Source organism: Chiloscyllium plagiosum, unplaced genomic scaffold, assembly GCF_037043375.1.
Source record: "Chiloscyllium plagiosum isolate Xiang-an unplaced genomic scaffold, Cpla_swu_hap1 HiC_scaffold_41, whole genome shotgun sequence".
Taxonomy (NCBI): domain Eukaryota; kingdom Metazoa; phylum Chordata; class Chondrichthyes; order Orectolobiformes; family Hemiscylliidae; genus Chiloscyllium; species Chiloscyllium plagiosum.
Window position 1 is genome coordinate 42,532,686 of NW_028270179.1, and position 14,167 is coordinate 42,546,852.

The 14,167-nt window shown below is 56.8% G+C and overlaps 1 protein-coding gene across 1 annotated transcript; it reads right to left on the reverse strand.

Annotated features, from left to right (window-relative positions):
* Positions 1-425: 425 nt before the first annotated feature.
* LOC122547048 (CD209 antigen-like protein A) lies at positions 426-13,670 on the reverse strand. The gene is made up of 5 exons (XM_087981908.1): positions 13,529-13,670; positions 13,174-13,362; positions 11,651-11,799; positions 10,285-10,391; positions 426-597 (listed from the first exon to the last, which is right to left on the reverse strand). The coding sequence occupies exons 1-5, from the start codon at positions 13,668-13,670 to the stop codon at positions 426-428; spliced, it is 759 nt and encodes a 252-aa protein (XP_087838034.1).
* Between the last annotated feature and the right edge of the window lie 497 nt (positions 13,671-14,167).

The following is a 14,167-nucleotide window of genomic DNA, read 5'->3' on the forward strand; positions in this document are numbered from 1 at the left end:
AAAGCCCGTGTCTGGAGCTCCCTCCTAAAATCCGGGAACTCCGAATCCGCCTGCAACTCGGGAATAAACCCCAAACGATTTGGGGTCAGGTGAGACAGCGGACAGTGAACTCTGGCCTCTCCCTCCGGACCTCCCTCCCGCGCTCGGCGAGTATGGAGGCGTGTTCGGGAAAAGTGGGGTCAGGTCAGCGATGGGTCGATCCTGGGTTGGGGGGGGGGGGGGGAAGGGGGGGGGGGGGGGGTTGGCGAGGGGCCAGTCCCACGGGTAAATTGGGTTGGATTTGGCAGGAAGGGTGGCCGAGGTGGTTTTTGGAGGGCGGGCGCGGGGTGGGGAAAGTTCCGACGGGATAGACTAGCCACAGAGAGTATTCCCCACCTCCCTCCCTCCCACCCACCCACCACCCCCCCCCCCCTCCTCAGCTGCTGTTACACCGTGGGAAAAGACAGGTGTAGCTGCCGGGCAATGTAGTCAATGGAATGGACTTGGCAGATATAGGCGTAGTGTCGGGCACACTGTTCAGACCTCCAATGTCCGTCCACGGTCATCCGCACGCACCGCTTACCCATGGAATTATCCGGTTCACCCAGGGACCAGTAACTGCGCAGAAGAGAGAGAGAGAGAGAGAGAGACTGGATGAGAGAGCCCCACAACTTCAAAGCTGTCACTTTGTGAGTAACTGCAGGGTGGGGTGCTGTCTTTGAGAGTTCACAGCTTCGGGATGCGAACCGTTCCCTTCGGAATAGATTGGGCATTGCCTATCGACAGATTCCGACCCAGAGAGATTTCTTGCTTCTCACCTGGTTGGGGGGGAGGGGTGGGGGGGAGATACATCAGCTAAGGACAAGCTGACACGGAGGAAAGTCTGCTGAAGACAGAGCTGCCCAGCTGATTGCTGTATTTCCCTGTTTCCTTTGGGGTAGAAGTGATTGTTTCTTTTGGACGGGCTACATTCCGCACTTGAAGCCTGTTACCTCTGAAGAGGACATCTCTGGCCCGTGGCGTTTTCGTCGTCTTCAAACATTTTCACGGGCGCGAAATGTTCATCTGGAGAGTTTGTGTTCGCAGAGAGACAGTCACACCTTCTGTCGGCAAATCTTTGTCGGACAAAGCTCATTCGAGCTTGGGGGGGGGGGGGTGTGGTCGGAAGAGATTTACCTGGTTTGCGTGACGACGCAAGTTCGGGAACGAAGACAGTTTGGGTCTTTATTCACGAGAGGGCAGGAGATAGAGAGGTGACCTGATATAAGTTGATAAGACAGTGAGAGGTGTGGATAGAGTTAACGGCCTTTTCCAGAGGGAGGGGGATTTCAAGACTAGGGCGCACATTTTTAAGGTGAGGAGCGGGAGATTTAAAAAGACACAAGGGGCAAAGTTTTACGCAGAGGGTGGTCCGAGTGTGGAATTACCTCCCAGAGGGAGTGGCGGGTGAGGGTATAGTGGTTGATTGGTGCGGGTGTCCTGGAGATAGAGGCCATATTGGATTTGGTGCTTGGCAATGAACCACGTCAAGTGTAAGATCATCGGACGTTTGGGCAGCACAGTACAGGCCCTTCGGCCCTCGATGTTATGCCAACCTTATATCCTACTCTCAGGTCAAAGTAACCGACATACCCTTCATTTTACTACCATCCATGTGCCTATCCAAGAGTCACTTGAATGTATCGGACTCTACTATCACCGCTAGGTTGGACGTGAGGACCGCAGATGCTGGAGATCAGAGTCGAGAGTCCGGTGCTGGAAAAGCACAGCCGGTCAGGCAGCATCCGAGGAGCAGGAGAAGCGACGTTCCGGGTACAAGCCCTTCATCGGGAACGAGGCTGTGAGCTGAGGGGAGGGGTGAGATTAATGGGAGGGAGGTGGGGGAAGGTAGCTGAGAGCGCAATAGGTGGATGGAGGCGGGGGTGAAGGTGAAAGGTCGGAGGGGAGGGTGGAGTGGATAAGTGGGAAAGAAGGTAGGACAGATAGGACAGGTCCTGAGGATGGTGCTGAGCTGGAAGGTGTGGTGTGGGGAGGGGAAACTGGTGAAGTCCACATTGATGCCCTGGGGCTGGAGGGTCCTGAGGCGGAAGATGAGGCGTTCTTCCTCCAGGCGTCGGGTGGTGAGGGAGCGGGCGGTGAAGGAGGCCCAGGACCTCCATGTCCTCGGCTGAGTGGGAGGGGGAGTTGAAATGTTGGGCCACGGGGCGGTGTGGTTGGTCAGTGAGGGTGTCCCGGAGATGTTCCCTAAAGCGCTCTGCTGGGAGGCGCCCAGTCTCCCCAGAGCTGAAAATGTGTTGCTGGAAAAGCGCAGCAGGGTCAGGCAGCATCCAGGGAGCAGGAGAGTGGACGTTTCGGGCATAAGCCCTTCTTCAGGAATGAGGAAAGTTTCCAACGCCCCTCCCCCAAGTCCCTCCTCCCTACCTTTTATCTTAGCCTGCTGGACACACCCTCCTCATTCCTGAGGAAGGGCTCATGCCCGAAACGTCGATTCTCCTGTTCCTCGGACGCTGCCTGACCTGCTGCGCTTTTCCAGCAACACATTTTTCAGCTCTGATCTCTAACATCTGCAGACCTCACTTTCTCCTCCAGTCTCCCCAGTGTAGAGGAGACCACATTGGGAGCAACGTGTACAGTAAATGACCTATTACCATTACCCCTCACCTCCATCTACCTATCACACTCTCAGCTACCTCCCCCCCCCCCCCCCCCCACCTACCCCCATCCACTTCCCATTTATCCCCCTCTCCCCCTGGCCCACCAGCTTCGTTCCTGATGAAGGGCTCGACCTGTTGTGCTTTTCCAGCATCACTCTCCTCCCACTTCTGTCAGTGCCCCCAGGCTCCCTCTGTCGCTCCACCCTGCCAAGGATCCTGCCTTTAACCCTGTCCCCTGCATTCAAATTCAGCCTTCCAAAACTGAATCGCTTCACACTTTTCCAGGCAGAACCCCATCTGCTACTTCCCAGCCCAGCTCTGCGTCCTGTCAACGTCCCGTTGCAACCTGCACCAGCCCTCCACGCTATCCACACCTCCTCCGACCTTTGTGCCCTCGGCAAACTTGCTAACCCCCCCCCCCCCCCTTCCACTTCCTCATCCAAGTCCTTTTATAAAAATCACAAAGAGCAGACGTCCCAGACCAGGTTCCTGCGGAGCTCCAGTGAGCTCCAGGCTGACTACTTTCCATCTGCTACCACCCTCTGTCTTCAATTCTGTGTCCAGACAGCCAAATCTCCCTGTATCCCACGCTTCCTTACTTCCTGAATGAGCCCACCATGGGGAACCTTATCAAATGCCTCGCTAAAATCCATATACCCTAGCTCCACTGCTCAACCTTCATCAATATGTTTTGTCACATCTTTAATCCTACCCACTATGGATTTTTCATACCCCCTTCGAGCTCTCTAAAGTCCATCCTTCAGTTCATTCCTGGCTGCCCTGTAACCCCAAGAGCACCGTCTGACCCTTGCTTCCTCAACCTTAAGGAAGCTTCCCTCGTCCTCTTGACTAAAATATTCTGCATTTCTTGTCATCCACGGTTCCTTCACCCTCCCATCCCTCTCTTGCCTCAGTGGGATAAACCTACCCAGCACTCCTGGGTTCAGGAGTGCACTCCTGGGTGCAGTTCCCTGAGAATATCTGCTCCCAGTTTAGGCTCCACAGTTCCGGCCTAACAGCATTATAATTCTCCCTCCCCTAATGAAATACCTTCCCCCGTACCGTCCGCTGCTATCCCTCTCCTTGACTGTAGTAAAGGTCAGGGAGTTGTCATCACTGTCACCGAAATGCGCTCCCTCTCACCGAAATGATCTGACACCTGACCTGGCTCGTTGCCAAGCACCAAATCCAATATGGCCTCCATCTCCAGGACACCCGCACCAATCAACCCCACCGCCCCGTGGCCCAACCTTTCAACTCCCCCTCCCACTCTGCCGAGGACATGGAGGTCCTGGGCCTCCTCCACCGCCCGCTCCCTCGCCACCAGACGCCTGGAGGAAGAACGCCTCATCTTCCGCCTCGGAACACTTCAACCCCAGGACATCAATGTGGACTTCAACAGTTTCCTCATTCCCCCTTCCCCCACCTCACCCTAGTTCTAAACTTCCAGCTCAGCAATGTCCCCATGACTTGTCCGGACTTGTCCGACCTGCCCAGCTCCTTTTCCACCTATCCACTCCACCCTCTCCTCCCTGACCTATCACCTTCATCCCCTCCCCCCACTCACCCATTATACTCTATGCTACTCTCTCCCCACCCCCACCCTCCTCGAGCTTATCTCTCCACGCTCCAGGCTCACTGCCTTTATTCCTGATGAAGGGCTTTTGCCCGAAACGTCGATTTCGCTGCTCCTCGGATGCTGCCTGAACTGCTGTGCTCTTCCGGCACCAGAGTCCTCTCTCGTCGGCCTATCTACATATTGAGTCAGGAGTCCTTCCCGGACACACCTGACAAAATCTGCTCCATCCAAGCTATTTGCACTAAGGAATATTAGGGAATTTGAGGTCACCTATGACAACAACCCTGTTCACTTCTGTACCTTTCCAAAATCTGCCTCCCAAGCTGTTCCTCCGTGTCTCTGTTGCTACTGGGGGGGGCGGGGGGCGTCTGTAGAAAACACGCAGTAAAGTGACTGCTCCTTCCCACCCAGACTGACTCAGTAGACAAACCCTCCTCAAAGACCTCCCTCTCTGCAGCCCTGATTAGCGATGCCACTCCCCCACCCCTTTACCTCCCTTCCCTATTCCTTTTCAAACGTCTGTACCCCGCAACGCTTCCTGCGCCTGCGATACCCAAGTCCCTATGATGGCCATGACATCGTAGTACCAAGTACTGATCCATGCTCCCAAATTCATTCCCCCTTACTCCTGACATTTCTCACATTAAAATAGACACACTTCAACACATCGCGCTAACTGCAACTTTGCCCTGTTGACTGCCTACCCTTCCTCACACACTCTCTGCACGCCATATCTGCTGTTCATGAGCTACCGCCATCCTCTCAACTATAACTCAGGTTTCCAGCCCCCATGGGTAAGGGCATGAGTAGGAAGGGTTTGGAGGGATATGGGCCGGGTGCTGGCAGGTGGGACTAGATTGGGTTGGGATGGACTGGTTAGGCCCAAGGGTTTGTATGATTGAAAGAGAGAACAGATGAATGGCTGAGGGGTGACGTTATAGAGGTTTACAAAATCATGAGGGGGGCATGGATAGGATAAATAGACAAAGTCTTTTCCCCCTGGGGTGGGGGAATCCAGAACTAGAGGGGCGTAGGTTGAGGGCGAAAGGGGAAAGATATAAAAGAGACCTAAGGGGCAACTTTTTCACCCAGAGGGTGGTACGTGTATGGAATGAGCTGCCAGAGGATGTGGTGGAGGCTGGTACAATTGCAACATTTAAGAGGCATTTGGATGGGTGTATGAACAGGAAGGGTTTGGAGGGATATGGGCCGGGTGCTGGCAGGTTGGGACTAGATTGGGTTGGGATATCTGGGTCGGCATGGACGGGGTTGGGCCGAAGGGTCTGTTTCCCTGCTGTACATCCCTATGACTCTATGTGATTTTTGTGAGACTGCTTTTGGTGCCCACACTACAGGAAGGGTGTGGGGGCCTCAGAGAGGGCGCGGGAAAGGTTGACCAGGACGTTGCCTGGATCGGTGTGAGTTAGTGACGAGGAGATGGTTGGATCGTTTTCACACGAGTGTCAGGGGCAGACAGGCAACCCGATAGAAGTCTCTAAAAATTTGAAGGGGCGTGGGTCAGGGTGGAGAATTTCAATCTTTTAACTTAAGGTGGGATCGTCTATAACTAGGCAGGGGGTCGCAGATTTAAGGTGGGAGGGGGACAAGTTAGTGGAGATACGGGAGGAAAGATTTTGAGTGAGAGAGAGCCTGGAACAGGGAGGTGTTAGAAGCAAGTACTACAGCAAGGTTTCAGAGGCCTTGAGACAGACACATCAGGAAATAGCGGGAAGGGACCAGAGAATTGAGTACAGGAGTTGGGAGGTCATGTTGCGGGTCTACAGGACATTGGTTAGGCCACTGTTGGAATATTGTGTGCAATTCTGGTCTCCTCCCTATCGGAAAGATGTTGTGAAACTTGAAAGGGCTCAGAAATTTAGATTAGATTCCCTACAGTGTGGAAACAGGCCCTTCACAAAGATGTTGCCAGGGTTGGAGGGTCTGAGCTACAGGGAGAGGCTGAACAGGCTGGGGCTGTTTTCCCTGGAGCGTCGGAGGCTGAGGGGTGACCTTATAGAAGTTTATAACATCATGAGGGGGGACATGGATAGGGTAAATAGACAAGGTCTTTTCCCCCTGGGATGGGAGGAGACTGAGGGGGTGACCTTATAGAGGTTTATAACATCATGAGGGGGGGGGGACATGGATAGGGTAAATAGACAAGGTCTTTTCCCCCTGGGGTGGGGGAGACTGAGGGGGTGACCTTATAGAGGGTTATAACATCATGAGGGGGACATGGATAGGGTAAATAGACAAGGTCTTTTCCACCTGGGATGGGGGAGACTGAGGGGGTGACCTTATAGAGGTTTATAACATCATGAGGGGGGACATGGATAGGGTAAATAGACAAGGTCTTTTCCCCCTGGGGTGGGGGAGACTGAGGGGGGTGACCTTATAGAGGTTTATAACATCATGAGGGGGGACATGGATAGGGTAAATAGACAAGGTCTTTTCCCCCTGGGATGGGGGAGACTGAGGGGGTGACCTTATAGAGGTTTATAACATCATGAGGGGGGACATGGATAGGGTAAATAGACAAGGTCTTTTACCCCTGGGGTGGGGGAGACTGAGGGGGTGACCTTATAGAGGTTTATAACATCATGAGGGGGGACATGGATAGGGTAAATAGACAAGGTCTTTTCCCCCTGGGGTGAGGGAGACTGAGGGGGTGACCTTATAGAGGTTTATAACATCATGAGGGGGGGACATGGATAGGGTAAATAGACAAGGTGTTTTCCCCCTGGGGTGGGGGAGACTGAGGGGGTGACCTTATAGAGGTTTATAACATCATGAGGGGGGGACATGGATAGGGTAAATAGACAAGGTCTTTTCCCCCCGGGGTGGGGGAGACTGAGGGGGTGACCTTATAGGGGTTTATAACATCATGAGGGGGACATGGATAGGGTAAATAGACAAGGTCTTTTCCCCCTGGGGTGGGGGAGACTGAGGGGGTGACCTTATAGGGGTTTATAACATCATGAGGGGGACATGGATAGGGTAAATAGACAAGGTCTTTTCCCCCTGGGGTGGGGGAGACTGAGGGGGTGACCTTATAGAGGTTTATAACATCATGAGGGGGACATGGATAGGGTAAATAGACAAGGTCTTTTCCCCCTGGGGTGGGGGAGACTGAGGGGGTGACCTTATAGAGGTTTATAACATCATGAGGGGGACATGGATAGGGTAAATAGACAAGGTCTTTTCCCCCTGGGGTGGGGGAGACTGAGGGGGTGACCTTATAGAGGTTTATAACATCATGAGGAGGGACATGGATAGGGTAAATAGACAAGGACTTTTCCCCCTGGGGTGAAGGAGACTGAGGGGGTGACCTTATAGAGGTTTATAACATCATGAGGGGGACATGGATAGGGTAAATAGACAAGGTCTTTTCCCCCCGGGGTGGGGGAGACTGAGGGGGTGACCTTATAGGGGTTTATAACATCATGAGGGGGGGACATGGATAGGGTAAATAGACAAGGTCTTTTACCCAGGGTAGGATAAACAGAGAAGGGCATGAATATGAAAGGATATGGGCCGGGTGCTGGCAAATGGGACTCGATGAGGTTAGGGATAGCTGGTCGGCATGGGCGGGTTGGGCCGAAGGGTCTGTTTCCATGCAGTACGTGTCTGTGACCAAGTGCAGGGCAGATGGCATCATGGCGGACTCGGCTATGATGGGCCAAATGGTCTGCTCCTGTGCTACACTGTTCTATGTCCCTGTCGGAGAATCTCAAACTTGGGGGGGCTGGTGGAATATGGGAGTTCTAGAATCCTAGAATGCCTACAGTGTACAAACAGACCCTTCGGCCCCACAGGGCCACCCTGAGCCAGTCCCCATACCTAATTATCTTATATTTACCTCGACTATTCCACCCTAACCTGCACATCCCTGGGCACTACGGGACAATTTCCCCACGGCCAATCCACCCTAACCTGCACATCCCTGGGCACTACGGGACAATTTCCCCACGGCCAACCCACCCTAACCTGCACATCCCTGGGCACTACGGGACAATTTCCCCACGGCCAATCCACCCGAACCTGCACATCCCTGGGCACTACGGGACAATTTCCCCACGGCCAACCCACCCTAACCTGCACATCCCTGGGCACTACGGGACAATTTCCCCACGGCCAATCCACCCTAACCTGCACATCCCTGGGCACTACGGGACAATTTCCCCACGGCCAACCCACCCTAACCTGCACATCCCTGGGCACTACGGGACAATTTCCCCACGGCCAATCCACCCTAACCTGCACATCCCTGGGCACTACGGGACAATTTCCCCACGGCCAATCCACCCTAACCTGCACATCCCTGGGCACTACGGGACAATTTCCCCACGGCCAACCCACCCTAACCTGCACATCCCTGGGCACTACGGGACAATTTCCCCACGGCCAATCCACCCTAACCTGCACATCCCTGGGCACTACGGGACAATTTCCCCACGGCCAACCCACCCTAACCTGCACATCCCTGGGCACTACGGGACAATTTCCCCACGGCCAATCCACCCTAACCTGCACATCCCTGGGCACTACGGGACAATTTCCCCACGGCCAATCCACCCTAACCTGCACATCCCTGGGCACTACGGGACAATTTCCCCACGGCCAATCCACCCTAACCTGCACATCCCTGGGCACTACGGGACAATTTCCCCACGGCCAATCCACCCTAACCTGCACATCCCTGGGCACTACGGGACAATTTCCCCACGGCCAATCCACCCTAACCTGTACATCTCTGGGCACTACGGGACAATTTCCCCACGGCCAATCCACCCTAACCTGCACATCCCTGGGCACTACGGGACAATTTCCCCACGACCAACACACCCTAACCTGCACATCACTGGGCACTACGGGACAATTTCCCCACGGCCAATCCACCCTAACCTGCACATCCCTGGGCACTACGGGACAATTTCCTACGGCCAACCCACCCTAACCTGTATACCCCTGGACTCAATGGTACAATTAAGCACGGCAAATCCATCTTAACCTCCACATCTTTGGGTGTGTGGGAGGAAACCGGAGCACATGGAGGGAACCCACACAGATACTGGGAGGATGTGCAAACTCCACACAGTCAGTCGCCCCGAGGCGGGAATTGAACCCGGGTCCCTGGCGCTGTGGGGTAGCAGGGCTAACCACTGAGTCACCGCGTCACCCAAGAAAGCAGCATCCTGGTAAATCCAAACTCCTGCCGCTAGTCGGACGGGTACAACGCGCTTTCTACCCGTGGGCAGCACGGTGGCACAGTGGTTAGCACTGCTGCCTCACAGCGCCAGAGACCCGGGTTCAATTCCCGCCTCAGGCGACTGACTGTGTGGAGTTTGCACGTTCTCCCCGTGTCTGCGTGGGTTTCCTCCGGGTGCTCCGGTTTCCTCCCACAGTCACAAAGATGTGCAGGGTCAGGTGAATTGGCCGTGATAAATTGCCTGTAGTGTTAGGTAAGGGGTAAATATAGGGGTATGGGTGGGTTGCACTTCGGCGGGGCGGTGTGGACTTGTTGGGCCGAAGGGCCTGTTTCCACACTGTAATGTAATCTAATCTACCCGGTTTTGCACTGGCAACTAACATGGCTGAGGCAAATGTGATAACCGCCGCCCTACACAAACTGACAGGGGGGGGGGGGAAAAACATTTCGTGAATGGCATCAGATGCAAAACTTAAATATTTCTAGGGCAGGGATTGACAGACCCTGGACAGTGCGGAGTTGGGTGGGGGTCGGTAGGTGAAAGGTTATTGTGGGACCTCGAAGGTCGAGCTGAGATTAAAATCTGGGCGGGGGGGGGTGTTCATCCCTGGATGGGCGAGCAGGAGGCTGGAGGGCCAAGTCGCCTCCTCGTTTCCATGTGGCCCATGGTCCAGTGATTCCTCTCGGGTTGTGTCTGGCCGGGGGGGTGCAGTTGAGAGTCACTTGGGGCGAGGCGGCAACTGAAGCCTGAGCCTCACGTAATGAGGGCTCGGCCTGAGCTTGCGAGGAGCAGGTTGGAGTCAGTCTGGGCTAGGCCAGAGCCCAGGTCGCGGTCTTTCCCGCTGGTCTGACAGTGGACTCACCTGGTCACCAAAGGATAGCCATTGACCCATTGGAACTGATTAATGTTGTCAGTGAGGTTAGCCAGTCCAATCCAACGGCTCAGGCGATAATGTTTCATCAGGAATTCCTGTTGGGGAACACGATCAGAAATGAGACAGTGACAGACGGACAGAGTCACAGCAGGAAAGGCTGACACTGATCATCCCGACAAGGCTCAACTAGCTCACTGTGCTCCCTCAGCGCTGACCCTCCCACAGTGCGGGGCTCCCTCGGCACTGACCCTCCCACAGTGCGGGGCTCCCTCAGCGCTGACCCTCCCACAGTGCGGGGCTCCCTCAGCGCTGACCCTCCCACAGTGCGGGGCTCCCTCAGCGCTGACCCTCCCACAGTGCGGGGCTCCCTCAGCACTGACCCCCCCACAGTGCGGGGCTCCCTCAGCACTGACCCTCCCACAGTGCGGGGCTCCCTCAGCACTGACCCTCCCACAGTGCGGGGCTCCCTCAGCGCTGACCCTCCCACAGTGCGGGGCTCCCTCAGCACTGACCCTCCCACAGTGCGGGGCTCCCTCAGCGCTGACCCTCCCACAGTGCGGGGCTCCCTCAGCGCTGACCCTCCCACAGTGCGGGGCTCCCTCAGCACTGACCCTCCCGCAGTGCGGGGCTCCCTCAGCGCTGACCCTCCCACAGTGCGGGGCTCCCTCAGCACTGACCCTCCCACAGTGCGGGGCTCCCTCGGCGCTGACCCTCCCACAGTGCGGGGCTCCCTCAGCGCTGACCCTCCCACAGTGCGGGGCTCCCTCAGCACTGACCCTCCCACAGTGCGGGGCTCCCTCAGCACTGACCCTCCCACAGTGCGGGGCTCCCTCGGCGCTGACCCTCCCACAGTGCGGGGCTCCCTCAGCGCTGACCCTCCCACAGTGCGGGGCTCCCTCAGCGCTGACCCTCCCACAGTGCGGGGCTCCCTCAGCGCTGACCCTCCCCACAGTGCGGGGCTCCCTCGGCGCTGACCCTCCCACAGTGCGGGGCTCCCTCAGCACTGACCCTCCCACAGTACGGGGCTCCCTCAGCACTGACCCTCCCACAGTGCGGGGCTCCCTCAGCGCTGACCCTCCCACAATGCGGGGCTCCCTCAGCGCTGACCCTCCCACAGTGCGTGGCTCCCTCGGCACTGACCCTCCCACAGTGCGGGGCTCCCTCGGCACTGACCCTCCCACAGTGCGGAGCTCCCTCAGCACTGACCCTCCCACAGTGCGGGGCTCCCTCGGCACTGACCCTCCCACAGTGCGGGGCTCCCTCAGCGCTGACCCTCCCACAGTGCGGGACTCCCTCAGCGCTGACCCTCCCACAGTGCGGGGCTCCCTCAGCACTGACCCTCCGAGTCTGTTACCTGTTCAGTGTGGCTTTTAACAATGGCGAGAGTGCCGTTATGTGAGATACACGTGTGGTTGGCCCCCTGCCAAGATTTAAGCTGGTCGGAAAAGAGATAGCAGATCCTTTGGAACTTTACCCAGCCATCTGGACATTGCTTGTAGCCATCTGGAATCCCAATCCCAAAGAGATAGAGTTAACTCTGGTGCAATCCTGCTCCAACTACAACAAAGACTGACCATTATAATAGCCATACTCTCTTTGATCTCCCTTTTTAAACCTTGTCTATCCAAACAGAATCTAACCATCGCCCCCCCTTGACGTTCAATGGTGTTACCATCACTGAATCCCCCTCCCCCCACTATCAACATCCTGGGGGTCCCCATTGAGAGAGAATCTAATCACCATCCCCTTAACGTTCAATCATGTTACCGTCACTGAATCCCCCTCCCCCCCAATATCAACATCCTGGGGGTTCCCATTGAGAGAGAATCTAACCATCGCCCCCTTGACGTTCAATGGTGTTACCGTCACTGAATCTCCCCTCCCCCCACTATCAACATCCTGGGGGTTCCCATTGAGAGAGAATCTAACCATCGCCTCCTTGACGTTCAATGGTGTTACCGTCACTGAATCCCCCCTCCCCCCCACTATCAACATCCTGGGGGTTCCCATTGAGAGAGAATCTAACCATCGCCCCCCCTTGACGTTCAATGGTGTTACCCTCACTGAATCCCCCCTCCCCCCCCACTATCAACATCCTGGGGGTTCCCATTGAGAGAGAATCTAACCATCGCCCCCTTGGCGTTCAATGGTGTTACCGTCACTGAATCCCCCTCCCCCCCCCCCACTATCAACATCCTGGGGGTTCCCATTGAGAGAGAATCTAACCATCGCCCCCTTGACGTTCAATGGTGTTACCGTCACTGAATCCCCCCTCCCCCCTCAACTATTAACAGACAGTGAACCGGACCCAGCCCCATATCAAACCCATATCAAGAGCAGGTCAGAGGCTGGGGATCCGGTAGCGAGGAACTCCCCTCCTGACTCCGTCCCCCCCTCAAAGCCCTCTCCCACCATCAACGAAGCAGAGGTCGGGAGAGTGAGGGAATACTCCCCACTGGTCCCTGGGTGATGTGCCAACACTTGAGAAGCTCCCCCTATTTGATCAAGACCTTTACCCCCACCAACGTCCCCAGCTTCACTCCCTCCCACGGCGCCCCATCACCCCACATCTGCCTCCCACCCAAGCAGAGGGATACAAGACCGTCCTGACGCGCCTCCCCCCCAGGAGGGGCAGCAGATGCGGTGGAGCTGGACGTCCCCTGCTCCCCCCCACCCCCCCACAAACACGGGAACGTTATCGACCGTTCCTTCAGGGTCGAAATCCCGGAACGCCCTCCCTCATGTGACCGGATTCAAGATGGTGGCTGACCCTCCCGCCTACCTACCCCAGTGGGAGTGCTGGGGGGGGGGGGAGGGTGGGGGAGGCGATGAGAGGATGGTGGGAAGCTGGAGGGGAGAGCAGCGGCTGGAGCTTACAGTCAACGAGGGCGTTTAAGATGCTGTGGATGGGCATGGTGGTTTGGTTACTGGAGGCATAACTGTGCATTGAGGCAGTGATGGCGTCCTTCAGACCAACGTAGATCTTGCTGAGGTGGCTGTAATTGCCCTGCAAACTGCTGAAGGTCCGGTCGAGTCGGGTGGTCTTGACCAGGAGGAAAATGAGGCCTGGAGGTTACAGGGCAAAGGTCAGCAGCAGCCACGAGGTCAATGCCAACGGCCTGTGCCGCCCCCCCCCCACTGTGGCGCCATCCTGGCCGTCCCACCACCCACACAACATCGCCTCTTCTGAAAACGCGGCCCACCCCGAACCTCCTCCCTCTCACGGGGATACTGCCGTCGACGAACCCGTGCGACCGGCACAGCCCTTGGGAAAGGTCAACGCCCGAGACGAACGGAACACGCCGAACGGGACTTCCGGGACGGGACAGAGCGTGCACAAAAAATCCCGTGTGCGCAGCCTCTCCCGGAGACATTCCCGCTCAGAGTAATCAGGCAGCTCAGTCGACCAGCCCTGCGCTGTGGGAGGGTCAGCGCTGAGGGAGCCCCGCACTGTGGGAGGGTCAGCGCTGAGGGAGCCCCGCACTGTGGGAGGGTCAGCGCTGAGGGAGCCCCGCACTGTGGGAGGGTCAGTGCTGAGGGAGCCCCGCACTGTGGGAGGGTCAGCGCTGAGGGAGCCCCGCACTGTGGAAGGGTCAGTGCTGAGGGAGCCCCGCACTGTGGGAGGGTCAGCGCTGAGTGAGCCCCGCACTGTGGGAGGGTCAGTGCTGAGGGAGCCCCGCACTGTGGGAGGGTCAGTGCTGAGGGAGCCCCGCACTGTGGGAGGGTCAGCGCCGAGGGAGCTCCGCACTGTGGGAGGGTCAGCGCCGAGGGAGCTCCGCACTGTGGGAGGGTCAGCGCCGAGGGAGCCCCGCACTGTGGGAGGGTCAGCGCTGAGGGAGCCCCGCACTGTGGGAGGGTCAGTGCTGAGGGA

What these genes read in the sequence shown, in the direction of transcription:
- LOC122547048 (XM_087981908.1), bottom strand. Translation starts at nt 13,670, where the DNA reads ATGTCTCCGGGAGAGGCTGCGCACACGGGATTTTTTGTGCACGCTCTG. An exon ending in GCACGGGTTCGTCGACGGCA is followed by an intron (nt 13,363 to 13,528) that starts GTATCCCCGTGA and finishes TGTAACCTCCAG; the next exon opens with GCCTCATTTTCCTCCTGGTC. An exon ending in TTAAAAGCCACACTGAACAG is followed by an intron (nt 10,392 to 11,650) that starts GTAACAGACTCG and finishes GTTCCCCAACAG; the next exon opens with GAATTCCTGATGAAACATTA.